A 16,138-nucleotide genomic window follows, 5' to 3' on the forward strand; every position below is an offset into this window, starting at 1 on the left:
ATATTCTCTTGTCTGTGCTATGTTTGTTTGGATATATTTTTTTGTTTGTACTTTGTAATGAGTTCTTTGGAATTTTGTATGGCTGAGATAAAAGAAAAAATTGTTAACTTAACAAAAAAAATTATTTAAGAAAATCAACAAAAAAATGATAATATTCTCTCTCCCCCCTTTTACACCACACTCAAAATGGAAATAATATGAAACAGAAATAAGTTATACAAGTATCTGATACAATGCAAAATTACTTTAATTCAACATTCTTTTTGTTCAAATCGCATATCAAATATAGATATTTAAGGAATGTTTTTAAGTTCTGTGTGAGTTTTTGGTGTGTGAATCACACAGACTTTTCACGTAGGCATATTTCATTAAGCGCGCTAGCGTGCCTACGTGCAAGTCTGTGTGATTCACACACCAATAATTCACACTAAACTGAAAAACATTCCTTATATTTACATTTTACATGTTTGGAAGAAACTTATATATACTCAATATTTGAATTTCTCGCTGCCCTATATCGTTGCACTTTTACTAACTTCGCTGCAGCCTCATTGTGACGTCATGTTAACACACGTTTCTCCGTGTATATTTCTACGCTTGAGTATACACGAAAATGGTTTTCAAATCAATTTCACAGTTGGCTTAGTAGAAAAACACAGCAAATGTAAATATTAACAAATAGTTTTAATTTATTAGATATTAGAAAAAGGTCACTTTATATACATAATCTGTAGAAAAAGTTTTGAAATTTCCCTTTCGAGTTTATTTTACAAACACAATTTATTCACTATATTCACTAATCACTACACTAGTCACACTGAATGACTCTCGCCACCACTTGATGATTCGCCCTGATAACCACAAATGCGGCAAGCGACTACAGGGAAATTATAAACGTAGTTGGAGGCCCGGACTCGCTGGTCTCACCTTCCGGCTTGGATCGAACGTATTAGGTTCTCAAAAAGCACCTGCCTTCAGCACCCAAACGACCATCCATACTGTAGCTTCTTAGCACACGTATATACGGCTCTCATTGGTCTCTGTCAAGGAATTACTCCAAACACTCCTCACATCATACTATGCACTGCTAGTGAGATAGGGAAAATAGACAGATATACCAGTCCAGACAAGCATTTCTTATTCTAATGGGTACCTGTAAAACAGTCCCTATTAACTGTAGAATTCGCCACACCCTGAGAACGTATAAGACAGGTAGAAACATGGCATCTAAGGAGAGGACTTTCTAAGTTTTTAAAAACTTGTGTCCAATCCTTTTGTAATAACATCAAAACAATAAAATATGTTCAAACCAAACATGGCATCCGGTGTAAAGACGAATAATGACCCCCATCGAATAATGACCGGGGGTCATTTTTCGCTGTCGAAAAATGACCCCCGGTCATTATTCGACGTAGAAAAATGACCCTTTTGCCCGTAGAAAAAGTGTCACCAATCTAAAAATTTGCAGAACCCACGTGAAGAAAAATGATCCCTGTAGAAAAATGACCCCCTGTAGATTAAAGCTAAAATCTTAGGGGGCAAAAAAAAATTAGATAAAGAAGCATATTGGCCAAAATGCTCACCTGAGCTTATTGGGAATAAACTGATGATATGTTGATCTCACAACATTACAAAATTATAGTTATAATTCAAGGTAAATACAATGATTCAGAATCTAAAGGAGTAAAAGATTTATCAATCCTTAATAATTAGGTAAACATTGTTTTTTTGATGGTGGAAATCATCGAATTGACAGAAAAAATCAGCAGTATTATATATTATTATATCCTCCGCTTGAAAAGCGGAAGGGTATATAGTGATCGGGATGTCCATCCGTCCCTTTGTTACGCTTTGAGTTATCCATCTCTTATCCGCAAATCCTCATATAAAAAAATATGTGTTTGTGAAACAGCAATGCCCCTGTATGGCAACATAGCAAAGATTAAACTTTTCTTGAATGCAATTTAAATATATCGTTACCCAAAGTAGGGTCTTCTCACAAAAAATACAACTGCAAAATAGGAAAGCCCTAGCACCACTTGTTCAAAAGTAATGGCTAACTAAGGATACGTTTTTGAGAGGTAGGTCAAACTCAAAGGTCAAAGTTGATGATTTCTTAAGAAAATGTTTAATGTAACAAGGATTACATATCTGAAGTATGGATACCCTAGCCCTTACCGTTCAAAAGTTATGGCCAAGGTAAAAAAAAATTATAAGTACGGAAATCTCCAAGCTCATTAGGTCAAAGTTTTCGTATCCAATGAAAGGTAATGTCAAAAAACTACATATTTGAAGTGTGAGAGTACTAGTATCTACCGTTTAAAAATTATGGCCAAAGTAAAAATTTGACATTTTTGTGTAAAATGGGACAAACTCCAAGGTAAAGGTCAAAAGGTCAAATTTGGTGGTGCCCAAAGTAATTTGTTAAGTAATTGTTAAAAAAAATACACATCATTTCATTATAGATATCACAAAAATGTACACACGATCAAACGATCTACAACACACGTGTACATCTTTCATTTACACACATTTCATCAAGATATTACACTATATAGCTGGCAACTAAAGATTTCTTACGATTAATGCATTTCTAAAAAAATGGTTACATACCATTCAAATTATTACGAAAGTTGTATGTACATTGTAATTTCATTACACTAGATAGTCTTGGGTTTGTCAACTTCAGGTCTAGATTTAGTAAATGAAAGGTTCCAACAGATTTTCTCTTATTCCAGAAATATATTGCCATTAAGCATTACAAACCAAAAAATATATGAATTGAATTAAGATTATGTTGGTATGATTGAGTTCTGTGAATATCAAAATTCAGTATTTTCTACCATTTCTATTGAAGCTGTCAAGTACAGGAAAAAGTGGCATTGAATTAATTATAACGTCTTAATGGGATAGCACAGGTTAAACACATTTACCAGTTTTGATGTCATACGAAGTAAGTTCTACGTTAAAAGAAATGTAATGAATACCGTGTGCTGAATCAAAAGTTTATGTCTACATGTATAGTTTATGCATTAGACTGACTGTGTATTTTACACTAGCCCATAGCTTTACAGAGCATATTTTAGGTCTTATACTTACACCATCCCCTTTCTTATTTAAGAGGAAATCAATATTGAACAAAAGTACCTTTATTTTTCTATAAGAAGGAATTAAAAATAGGCTTAAAAGATGAAATGACGGAAAATTTAATTTTTCCTATTAAAGAGTATTTAAACCTGATTTTTGAATGGTTTGATTTCTAAAAACAAGTGGAATATCATTCTTTAAGCAAACATTACAAGGAGGAATAATAAAAAGAAATTTTATTTACTAGACAATTAAAGAATCTCTTTTGAAACACAATTCTAATTTTGAAAGACTACGTGAATTTCTTAATTATTTCATACGACTTTTGGTATTTTTCTGGTTACAGAAAATGAAAAAAACTAGTTTCGCTGTAAAAAAGATATCAAAGAGTGTATATTTTGTATCACTTTAAAGGGGGTCATTTTTCAATGGGGGTCATTATTTTATAGGAATTACATATAGAATAATGACCCCCTAGGACACCTTTTCTACAAAAAGTGATTTTTTTTATACGAGTGGGGGTCATTTTTTGTCGTTGAAAAATGACCCCCCGGTCATTATTCGATGGGGGTCATTATTCGTCTTTACACCGGCTGGTGTTGCTACCGTTCCCTAATCTGACCACTCTGGCCTAACCGGTCACTTTTATACTCACCCTAAAAATAACTCACACAATTCAGCAGTCTATGGTAACCCACTACCGTTAAAACATAGTCAACAAAATAAAATGATAAACTGAAACTAAACATTCATGCATACACACACAACTAAACAAAATGAATCAATTTTATTACTTACTTTAAGACCTGAATTCGAAACTAACGTTTGTGTGTCATCATTTTTTTTTGTATGGTGTAAACATGCTATTTACTTTTATTCAATCAATTTAAATTGTTGAGGACTTTAAATAAACTTTTGTAAGCTGTTTTTTATGCCGTGTATGAATATATGCTGTCACTTGATGAGGGTGGGCAGTTGCTTCTTCCGTAATGTTGATCTTATATTACATTCTACTTTGAATAAAATCCAATACACCTGATATCTGTCATACCATTATAGAAGAACGACACAAAGGAGAAAAATATCATGGTTAAAGGTGAACTGTTTAATTGATCATTTTGCTGTTTTTATTCATATTGTTTACAAAGGATAGGCCTAAATCATGATTAGATTATATGACAATCAATCGAGGCCTCTTTGGATTTCAATTGTCAACTCTCCATTTTGATAAAAGAAATTCTATCACCAAGTGGTTATTATGTTGATTTTACCTAACTCATTAGTTACATAAGAGTTATCCAATTTTGTAAAGTGGAGCATGCTACTGACTGACAAAGCGATTATAAAGATTACAGATCCTCGTTGAATGTCAGCATGTCGTGAATTCTATATAATAACTTTGTTAACAAGTACAGCCTGTCATTGAGTCCTAATTTGTCTCAGATGTTTCATATAAAAAATATAGATCTTTGATTATACTCATCTAACTGACAGTGTGCAGTTTATACTTTAGCAATTCACAGGGCTCTAAGAAATTCTTGAAATCCTTCTTATCACTTTATCAGTTAGTAGCATACCTCAATTTACAAAACTTGTAAGCTCTTGGGTATTGAATAAGTCAACAGGCGATTTTAACTCATCCAAAGCACATGATACTAGCTTCCAGAAGTCTCTATTTTATATTTTCCTCACATACTTGTTCTGTTCATGTATTTTTATTTATCTTTCACAGTGCGTTGTGTTCAAATTTTTTTTTACATCACCCCCTCTCTCTCTCTATCTCTCTTTCTTACTCTCTATCTGTCCCCTAATATAAAAATTATGAAGAACTCTCAAAAAAAGATATATAAAATGTAAATTATTTTGTTTCTTATTTTTAAGCAAAAAAAAAAAAAACATTCCAGTGAGGGGTTCATTCGGTGGATAGTTTCTAAAGTTCTTTTTTTTTATTTTTATTGCTTAAAACTTAAATTTGTGTAGATGTCTTTTTAATTGAACCTTCAATTCACTCCGCCAGAAAGATTTCCATTTCTACCCAGAATTGCTTTTTTCTCACTCTAAGTATCGTTCGTGGTAGCTTAGTCCGTGGATCGGGATGTCGTGTTTTCTGAATCCCCGCCGAAACCAACTTTAGTCGATGAAAAAATGGGTAACAAATGTTTTTCTGCCGTATGTGCTGCACTTTGAAATGAAAGGTTCGCGTCTTTCGATTAAGACCTTAAAAAAGGAGGCCATGTATCACAGCTGGCGTTAGTACGATAAAAATCATACACTGCTCAATGGACCAGATTGCCGAGTAAAGGAAAAATCGTGACGCCATTCAAGGGTTTACGGTGACGTCACGTATATATTTTTGAAAATTTGGAATTGGACATAAAACATTATACTATTAATCAATCAATAAACTGTCCATTTAATCATTCTGAGTATACTTTTAAAGCGCCGAAACTGTTCACGGTAGCTCAGTCGGTAGAGCGCTCGCTCCGTGATCGGGAGGTCGTGCGTTCGTATCTCGGCCGCGACTGACCTAGTCGTTAAAATAGGTGGCAACTGTTCCTTCGCCATGATCTCGGCACTTTGAAGTGAAAGTTGCGGGTCCTTCGGATGAGACCTAAAAAACCGAGGCCCCGTGTCAGCGGCAGGCGTTGGCACGATAAAGATCCCTCACTGCTCAATGGCCCTGAGTGCCAAGTATAGGTCAAAATTTGAAGCCCTTCACCGGCATACGGTGAAGTCTCCATATGAGTGAAAAATTCTCGAGAGGGACATTAAACAATATACAATCAATCAATCAATCAAAGCGCCGAAAAGAGGCGTAGGGCGTAAACCGAACCAGTCACATGCATATCGATAAAATGTAAACAATTTACAGCGATTCATTAAATTGCATTCTATAGCAATTGTTGATTGTGATGAAAAAAGTAGATTATTTTACTTGCTCCATTATATATGCTGCTTAATAAAAAAGCGGGTATTTTCACTGTCCATTATATGTCCTGTATACAAAGAAATTTCACCTCCATTTTATTTTCCCCCTTTCACCCTCTCCTTGATTGGGCGAATTAAAAAAAGGGGCGAATTCAAATAACACCTCATAATTTCTTAAGCAGAACTATGACTTGGCGAATTTAAAACGGCGCAAAATTATTCACAAGTACAAAAGGGCGAAAATAAAACAAGGCGAAAATAACCCTTTATACAACAGCAAATTCTGATTGGATAAAAAATCGGGTGTTGTCACTTGTTTTAAGGATATTGTAAATACCGATTGGATTGCAGGTTTTAATTGTTACAATTTTAGTGACAGGGTACGGGATGATATCTGTTTAGTAAATTTCAGACCTGGCGAGGCGATGCCGAGTTAGATCTGAAATTTACTAACCAGCTATCATTCCCTACCTCCCTGTCAATTAAAAAAATATGTACTGGTAATGAAATAACATGTACCCCCATCGGTGAAAGGTTTACGTATACCCCGGTAATCTGTTGTTTATAAATGATTTCTCTGCTACATGCTTCATCAAGCTTATACTGTGCCTATTATGACGTCGTGTTAAGTTAATTACGTAATACATCGACTGGGTATTGATTTGCAACTGACTGGGTAAAAGTTATCCACCTCCTTCATGTGACAAACTTCGAACGATCGTAAGACAAATAACAACAACGGTGGGGAACTGTAATATCCTTATATATATGATAATTCTTGATTCACTTTTTAAAAATATATGGTTATGTATTAAAATTAGGCTAAAATACCCTCTGAATTTCTTGAATTAGAAGCTACATTTTTACAAGTATTAAATAATTGAAGGGTTACTTGTCAATCAGCGATATACAGGGTGTCCCAAAACATATGTTAAACTTTTAAACCGTTTTAAAACTTTCATGTCTCAAGTTACAATGATGATATTTAAAATTTATAATAAAATTGTTATAATTTTTTTGCGAAGCATACAGTTCTCACAGTTTCCTTATTAATCATCAATATTTTTTTCTTTAGAATAACATATGTCATTTTAGAACATGTTCCAAATGACGTCCCTTGAATTAAAATTGTTTTTATTTACCAAGCTTTGTTTTCTGTTGAGAACATTCATAACAGGATGTTGATTTTTCGTGGTACTAATGACTTAAGTAGCAATTTTAGACCGATAGTAAAATTTTACAATTTCTACCAGCTCCTCGTCTGATGGTTCCATATCAAAATATGATGACGTTATTAGGACATTATTATTACCTGATTCTTGAATAGAAAGTTCTCGAAAGTTTGTCAGATAAAATGTATGCTAATCCATTAGAAGTTGACAAAATATCTTTGTGTGTATTTGTGATTTACATTGTAACATATGTTTTGGGACATCCTGTATGTTTTTGATACATTGTTTAGCTTACCTATTTGAAAGTGTTTAAAAACAGCAGTCAATGTCGTATGAACTACAAATTAAGTTTTAAAAAGGGAGCTATGCTGACGAAAGAAATTTATCCGTTTAGCAAAATGCGTACAAAATAATCGTATCAACTTAATCCGGTGTAACGTTGAATATTGACCCGAGTTGAAAATTGACCCGGGGGTCATTTTTCAACGTTGAATATTGAACCGAGGTCATTTTTCAACGTTGAATATTGAGACCAAAAGTCGTTGATTTTATACCCGGGGTCATTTTTCAACAGCTTGATATTTTTTTTCTTACACCTGATGACGTCAACAAGTTGAAAATTGACCCTGTTGAATATTGACCCCACCTCAAAGTTTGAACATTTTTTTAGCTGGGAAGTTGTTTTACGGGATTTATCAGTATCACTTTATTTATATTTCGGTTTCAATTTTTTTTTCCCTTTTCAAGAATAATAGAATAATAGACATAAACATACAGTATCACCCCGTGTATACATGTACATTTTGAACAGTGCACGGTTTTAGTTATCTTCAAGCATGACACCTTTATTTTTGACAATACTTTCCAAAATCCGTGGCATCCATTAATAGCTACAAAACAACGAATAGGGCATAAAACAAAAATCTTAAAAATCTGCAATCTAGAAAGTAGCCCTATATACATGTAAATTGATCGGATGGGTGGAACATCAAATTCAGTATAAAAATAGCAAAATTTATAGCCTAAAAATTAGAATAAAAAACATCGACCAAAATGATTCCAATGATAGGTTATATTTGTGAATAGAGCAATATAGCGACCATAGCATGTAAGTAATGCTGACTTTAAATAAATTGTTGAAATCCCTGTAACAATTTACTTATTTGTCAGTAGACTGTCTCGGCTTGATCGCTTTCGGACCATAACCTTGAGAATGAGATTATTCTAATTCTAAAACATTCTTATTCTATATAATGTGATTCCTATTCGATTAGTATACTTGTTATTTCTATTCCATTATTTGTAATTTGTATTCGATAAATTGCTATTCCAATTACAGGAAATGTGACAATATGATTCATATAGCATAAGATTTACATATTTTTTTTCTCGAAAACACGCGTTTCCTATTCGATGTCATTAATATTTAAAACAATCGGCTGCTAGTCGCTAATTTTGTCATTCCTATTCGATAATTTTTTTTTATTCGATAATTATTTGGTTTATATGCAATAAAGTTGTTGTTCGAAAACATACTAGCATCCATTTCTATTTAAAAAATACGATTCCTATTCAATAAACTTCTCATCTTATTACATAATTTTATCGCTATGATCTCATATGCGATGTTGTTTTCTTTTTTTCAATAATTGCCATGATTGCATTTTGGGAAATATGACAATTTAAACTAGAATTGGTTGAAAACTCAATTAAATAGGAATGTAAATTTTCACATTATTATCAAATATAAATCATTCTATCACATATATTGACAAAACAAAATTTGAAAATTTTGGGAATAAGGCACAAGTCTTCTCTCTTTAAGACTTAGAGACTAGGGATCAGCATAGATTAAGCTGTTGCTGTTTAATATTAAATAAACGTGTTTCGTTTTATACATTGATGGAGTAATTATAAAGGATTTAGTTATTCAGAATGCTAATTTAATTATTTGATTATGTCGCGTATCAATTGTTGACAAAGATATACAATATGTTTCAATATAAAGTACATGTAGATCCTAATTGAAGACTTCAAGGCAATGTAACGTCTCATCAATTACGGAACATTAAAAAATATTAATACAAGTTGTAGTATTTTTTTTTTCAGAAACATCAAGTCATATTCTATATTATCTTTAACTGAGAAATCAATACTACATGTATTTCTGTTTTTACAAAAAATTATCTCCATTTTAACAATTGTTCTATGAGAAAACCAGGCAGGGGGGGACCGATGTCACTCATGTTTCCTCCGATACTATTTTGTGACTTTTAATGGACTTTTAAGCTCGAATACTGTTCGTTACCTCCACATGTGTCATTCAATTGCCTTATTGCACAACCTTTATAAGCATAATTGCATAACCCTTATAAATATGGACTAGAGAACTTCAATCTTATTAAAGTCAGACTTCATAGATCCACGCAAAGTAATCTAAGAAGTCTGATTTAAATTATATAAAATATTCAATCTCAAAGTCCATAAAACAATACAAAATATATAGGAGCAGAGCAAAGACAGACCTCCGAAACATGAAAAATGGGATCAGGAGCCATGGAGGAGTAAGCAATTAATTGTCTTAACCCCAAATTAAATTGAAAGGTTCAGGTATTATTTACAAAAAAAATTAACTGAAAGCAGAAGAAAAACTAGAGAATTATACTTTTTTTTTTCAAAAAAAGACATATACAAGTTCCATGACACATCAAATATGAAAGCTCATTTATCATGATATATACGAAATGATGAAAGATCAGCAATCTTAGGAAGTTAAGGTCGAATCATATTTTTAAAATGTTTTTAAAAATTGAAAGAGTTTGGTATTTTGCAGAACCTTATAAAAGTGTTTGGACACAGATTTAATGTTAATATTAATATTTTGTCAAATTTACTTATTCATATCAAGATTTATGTGTTGCAATAGCATTTCACCTGGTAATATAAAAATGAACTTATTCAATCTGGGTATTATTAAAAATATGACTTTCGGGACGTATTTGATTTACACATCTTACACTAGCAAAACTTTATCCATGATATGTAAGAAAAATAGAAATGATGTTGTCTATTAGTAAGAAATATTTATACTGTAATCCAGAAAATTTAATATAATGTTAAAATTTGTATTCTGCATAGGAAATGCATTTTTGTCCAAAAAAAATTGTTTGGGTACGATCTTTGACAGAGTTATGCCTCTTGGAGTTCATCTGCAGTTTCCGTTCATTTCATTATGAGATTCAGAATACAGATTCATCATAACAATTTAGGTTCGAAGAAGGAATGGCGTTATTTGCCTCTTCGATTTAGAAATAATTCCATTCATGGGGGAGGAGGGGTACCTTTTTGATAAATATCTCTTGTTTGGCATGAATTTTGTATGCGCAGATTGCTAGTTGTAAATCAATTCAGTAGACAGTTTGTAATTTAAATATACAACTTTAACAAAACATACAAAATTGCTACTTTTCTGAAGTATTAAGAATGAAGTAAAATTTTGTGAAAGTGCAAGGATGTGTTAATCTAAATCGTCACGAAATTCATAGATTAAAAAAATTTCCAGGGAATTTTTCTATGGAATGCTTTATCAACGTGTACGTCGTGATATTATACAGAACATTTGAGAAAATATTAAGTTACATCCGTGGCTAAGCACCTTAAAGAACCTATGAAATTTTACTTGTATTTTATAATTTGTCTAGATTTCATGTATCAACCTGTGTTCTATGTGCTTTTCCTGAATCCTGAATTCAAACAGACTAACAAAAGTTTGGTCACGTCCTCGTTAAAAGGGCGATAATCAGAAATCGTGAAAATGTGGTAGTATCTTTTAAAATCTTTTCAAAAACCATTGGCCACAAGAGTTTAACTTGTAAGAAACCTTCTTTACATAGTGCACATTTAAGTTTGTTCTGAAAATGATGAACCAATGGTTAGGGTGAAAACAGAACAAAAAAAATACTATAGATAACTATAGTAAATCAAAGTGTCAAAGTTTTCGCCAAAGTTTTTCAAAGTGTCAAAGTTTTCGTCAAAGTTTTTCAAAGTGTCAAAGTTTTCGATAAAGTTTTTCAAAGTGTCAAAGTTTTCGTCAAAGTTTTTCAAAGTGTCAAAGTTTTCGATAAAGTTTTTCAAAGTGTCAAAGTTTTCACCAAAGTTTTTCAAAGTGTCAAAGTTTTCGCCAAAGTTTTTCAAAGTTTCAAAGTTTTAGTCAATGTTTTCAAAGTTTCAAAGTTTTAGTCAAAGTTTTTCAAAGTATAAAAGTTTTCGATAAAGTTTTTCAAAGTATAAAAGTTTTCGATAAAGTTTTTCAAAGTATAAAAGTTTTCGATAAAGTTTTTCAAAGTTTCAAAGTTTTCGATTAAGTTTTTCAAAGTGTAAGAGTTTTCGAAGTTTTTTTTTTCAAAGTATCAAAGTTTTTTATAAAGTTTTTTGAAGTGTCATAGTTTTCGATAAAGTTTTTCTAAGTATTCAAGTGTTCGATTGTTTCAAAGTGTAAAACTTTTGTATAAAGTTTTTCGAAGTGTCAAAGTTTTCAATAAAGTTTTTCAAAGTATCCAAGTATCAAAGTTTTCAATAAAGTTTTTCAAAGTGTCAATGCTTTCGATAAAGTTTTTCAAGGTATCAAAGTTTACGATAAACTTTTTCTCTAAGTATCAAAGTATTCAATAAAGTTTTTCAAAGTGTCAAAGCTTTCGTCAAAGTTTTTCAAAGTGTCAAAGTTTTAGTCAATGTTTTCAAAGTGTCAAAGTTTTCGCCAAAGTTTTTCAAAGTATAAAAGTTTTCGATAAAGTTTTTCAAAGTTTCAAAGTTTTCGATTAAGTTTTTCGAAGTGTAAGAGTTTTCGAAGTTTTTTTTTCAAAGTATCAAAGTTTTTTATAAAGTTTTTTGAAGTGTCATAGTTTTCGATAAAGTTTTTCTAAGTATTCAAGTTTTCGATTGTTTCAAAGTGTAAAACTTTTGTATAAAGTTTTTCAAAGTATCCAAGTATCAAAGTTTTCAATAAAGTTTTTCAAAGTGTCAATGCTTTCGATAAAGTTTTTCAAGGTATCAAAGTTTACGATAAACTTTTTCTCTCAGTATCAAAGTATTCAATAAAGTTTTTCAAAGTGTCAAAGCTTTCGTCAAAGTTTTTCAAAGTGTCAAAGTTTTCGATAAAGTTTTACAAAGTGTCAAAGTTTTCCTCAAAGTTTTTCAAAGTGTCAAAGTTTTCGCCAAAGTTTTTCAAAGTGTCAAAGTTTTCGATAAAGTTTTACAAAGTGTCAAAGTTTTCGTCAAAGTTTTTCAAAGTGTCAAAGTTTTCGTCAAAGTTTTTCATAGTTTCAAAGTTTTAGTCAAAGTTTTTCAAAGTGTCAAAGTTTTTGTCAAAGTTTTTCAAAGTGTCAAAGTTTTTGTTAAAGTTTTTCAAAGTGTCAAAGTTTTCGTCAAAGTTTTTCAAAGTGTCAAATTTATCACTATAGTAAATCAAAGTTCTCAAAGTGTCAAATTTATCACTACAGTTAACTATAGTTAACTATAGTATTTTTTTGTTAGGGAGGTCACAATTAGTGATTAATTAATGTTTTATAAAGCAACAAATAGGAAAAAATCTTGAAATTTCGTCTTACGAAGAGATCAATGATTGATTATATAAATAAGATAGAATCCTCGGATAACTTATATTCAAATCCGTTCAAGTGATGACATTCGACTTATGACGAGGCTACTAATGGGAATCAAATCTTCGGATTTCTTTTCTATACATGAAAAACCTTCTTCTCAAGAACAGCAAAGCTATGATTGGTCATAATGATATGGAAGCATCCCCAGAAAGTGTTGATTTTGATTTGTTCATATGATGACCCCGGGGTAGAGTAGGGTCAAATGGAGGATCAGTCTTACATAGCAATTTATAGGAAATATTTCCCACGTGCATTTCGTGGCAGGTATGTTTACTGTCGATTTTCTTTCTTAAAAGCCGCATAAGGCATATTTTTTCTGCTTTCAAATTTTTGTATAAGCATTTATCTTTATTTTCTCTTTCATGAATTTTCTGTTGAGAGTCTAATAAATTAAATAATTTAATTCAAGCTTTATAGTAATATATAGTGAAATTATATCCTTGTGTGAGACCTAAAAGAATATTTTAAAAAATGATTGCTCAGGAAAAGCTTATCCATGACTGATAATTATATGGACGATTTCAAAGGTGTTACATCTACTTTTGTCCCCAGGTGGTCCAGGAAACTTGTTAAATGAAGTTGTAGTAAATGAAAGTTATTTTTCATGAAAGTATCCGTCAAAATTGATATAAAGTACATCCAACTTGTGTAAAACAACATGCATAACATCAATCAATCGTGAAAGTGTTCAAAAATAACTTTTAATTAAAAAATCTTTTCGATCAGAATGATCAAGATCAAGTTCACAGATTTACAAATTCCGAGAAAAACGTATACAAATGTTAGTGTATTTATTGCATTATCCCTCTGATTCTGTGGTTGAAACCCCGCCCTAAAGAAGAAACGGAATCAGAGCCTTTCTGTCTTTTGGATAATCCTCAAATTTCTCCAGATAAAATCTACAAAATTAATAAAATTGAATAAACCAAGCCATCACTGGTGTGAGTAAGGTGAAATTGAAAAATTGCTTTTATTGCTGAAGTAAAATGATGTAAGTAAGCTCAATGCCATAAAAAATTTAACTTCTCTATTCTTTTTGAAATGACGTTTTTCTATTATTCAGTATATATCACTGTGATGATGGAGAGCCCTAGGGCCGATATTACACAGTGTGAAGATAGCAGAGGCTAGAGAGGGGAGATTAAAACACGCCACAGAAAAACAGATCCACTCCACTTTTTCTCCAAGGAAGTTAGCACCAGAGACGTACTCAATTAGAAATCCTAGGGATAAAAATAAAAGTAAGCACCAGAGGTGTACTTGAATAGAAATCCTAAGGATAAAAATAAATGATAGCACCAGAGACGTACTCGCGTAGAAATCCTAGGGATGAAAATAAAAGTTAGCACCAGAGACGTACTCGAAAAGAAATTCTAGGGATAAAAGTTAAAGTCAGCATCAGAGACGTACTTGAATAGAAATCCTAGGGATAAAAATAAAAGTTAGCACCAGAGACGTACTCGAATAGAAATCCTGGGGATAAGAATAAAAGTAAGCATCAGAAACGTACTTGAATAGAAATTCTAGAGATAAAAATAAAAGTTAGCACCACAGACGTACTCGAATAGAAATCCTAGGGATAAAAATAAAAGTAAGCATCAGAGACGTACTTGAATAGAAATCCTAAGAATAAAAATAAAAGTTTGCACCAGGGGTGTACTTGTATAGAAATCCTAGGGATAAAAATAAAATTAGGCATCAGAGACGTACTTGAATAGAAATCCTAGGGATAAAAGTAAAAGTAAAAGTTAGCATCAGAGATGTACTTGTATAGAAAACCTAGGGATAAAAATTAATGATAGCACCAGAGACGTACTTGAATAGAAATCCTAGGGATAAAAATAAAAGTTAGCACCAGATACGCACTTGTATAGAAATCCCTAGGATAAAAATAAAAGTTAGCACCAGAGACGTACTTGTATAGATATCCTAGGAATAAAAAATGAAAGTTAGCACCAGAGACGTACTTGTATAGAAATCCTAGGGATAAAAATAAAAGTTAGCACCAGAGACGTACTCGAGTAGAAATCCTAGCGATGAAAATAGAATAAAGTTGGAGAAGTTTTTAAACCACATACATTTCTCTTTGCATTTTCACCAGAATATTACATATATATGTACCACAGAACTGGAATAAAATGTCTGAATACCTCTTGGAGTTTGATATGTGCCCTCTTTTTCTCTCCTTAGTGACGTCAGCAATATGTCAGACCGGATGTTAATGCACATCCCCGTAAAAAATAAAATAATACTTAAAAAACAAATTACATATGTTTCTGTAAGGGTTCTAATGCGTAAGAACATTTTATATATTTAAAACCAGTTCGCTTCCTTTTTATGTGTCATTTACATTGATTAGCCAAAACAAACAGTGGGAATTTTTTGTTCTATTTGGTATAACATACCCAGACAGAATCTTGCCTTCTGGAACCAGTGGTGGATCTGGGTATTGGGTAGGAGTATTCCGGACGTCTGCAGAGCGCCGTTCACTGAACAGAAGAAAACGGCAGCCACAAACGGAAACAAAGGAATAGGTTTACCTCCCTTTATCCTTAGCGGGAAAATGAAAGTCATGAAATCAAGGTAAATTATTATTGAATAAAAAAACATCAGAAGTCAAGCACGATATATAGGTAGTCGACCCCACCTCACCGCCTGTGATTTTCAGAGTTATAGAAATTATATACAGTCGATGTAAACAAAAAAAAAATCAATGGTCAAGCACGATATATAGGTAGTCCTCAACACCTCACCGCCTGCGATTTTCAGAGTTATAAAAATCATGTACAGTCGATGTAGAAAAAAATAAAGTAGGTCACTTTAGAAAACATTGGCGGGTGAATTTGAGACAAGCATATAAAAATGTATTTTCAGATATTCCCCATCCCCCTCCGAAATAGGGTTTTGTAGGTATTGAAAAGTTGTTTGCATTTTTTATATCCTTGTGTCGGATTTTTTGATGCTTTTGTGAAACCCCCTCTCTGAAAAGAAATAAATTTAAATTAAAAAATAGAACACTGAAAATCCCCTGGTTCGCGCATGATTGTACGTAATGTGTATTCGGTACAGTGACGAGTAAACAAATCAATTTAAATTTATTACAAAAGTGAATTGGCAATAAGAAATTCAGGAAAAAGAACTATGCCCCAGTTTTTTTCTGTAGGAACTAGGCGAGCTTTGCAGGCACGAGGTACCCCCACCCGGGACGGATGTACCGACCGTAGGGGGCCGTAGTGAACTGAAACGTGACTAAAATTGAAATCCCCCACAAAACCATCAGACCGGAAACAA

At 32.3% G+C, this 16,138-nt stretch overlaps 1 protein-coding gene across 1 annotated transcript; it reads right to left on the reverse strand.

Annotated features, from left to right (window-relative positions):
• Positions 1 to 13,679: 13,679 nt before the first annotated feature.
• LOC134259653 (3-oxo-5-alpha-steroid 4-dehydrogenase 2-like) lies at positions 13,680 to 15,421 on the reverse strand. Its single transcript, XM_062742250.1, has 4 exons — positions 15,249 to 15,421; positions 14,998 to 15,098; positions 13,923 to 14,070; positions 13,680 to 13,749 (listed from the first exon to the last, which is right to left on the reverse strand). The coding sequence occupies exons 1-4, from the start codon at positions 15,419 to 15,421 to the stop codon at positions 13,680 to 13,682; spliced, it is 492 nt and encodes a 163-aa protein (XP_062598234.1).
• Between the last annotated feature and the right edge of the window lie 717 nt (positions 15,422 to 16,138).

This window comes from Saccostrea cucullata, unplaced genomic scaffold (genome assembly GCF_032062105.1).
Source record: "Saccostrea cucullata isolate Sc308-1 unplaced genomic scaffold, CSIRO_AGI_Scuc_v1 ctg2250, whole genome shotgun sequence".
Classification (NCBI taxonomy): domain Eukaryota; kingdom Metazoa; phylum Mollusca; class Bivalvia; order Ostreida; family Ostreidae; genus Saccostrea; species Saccostrea cuccullata.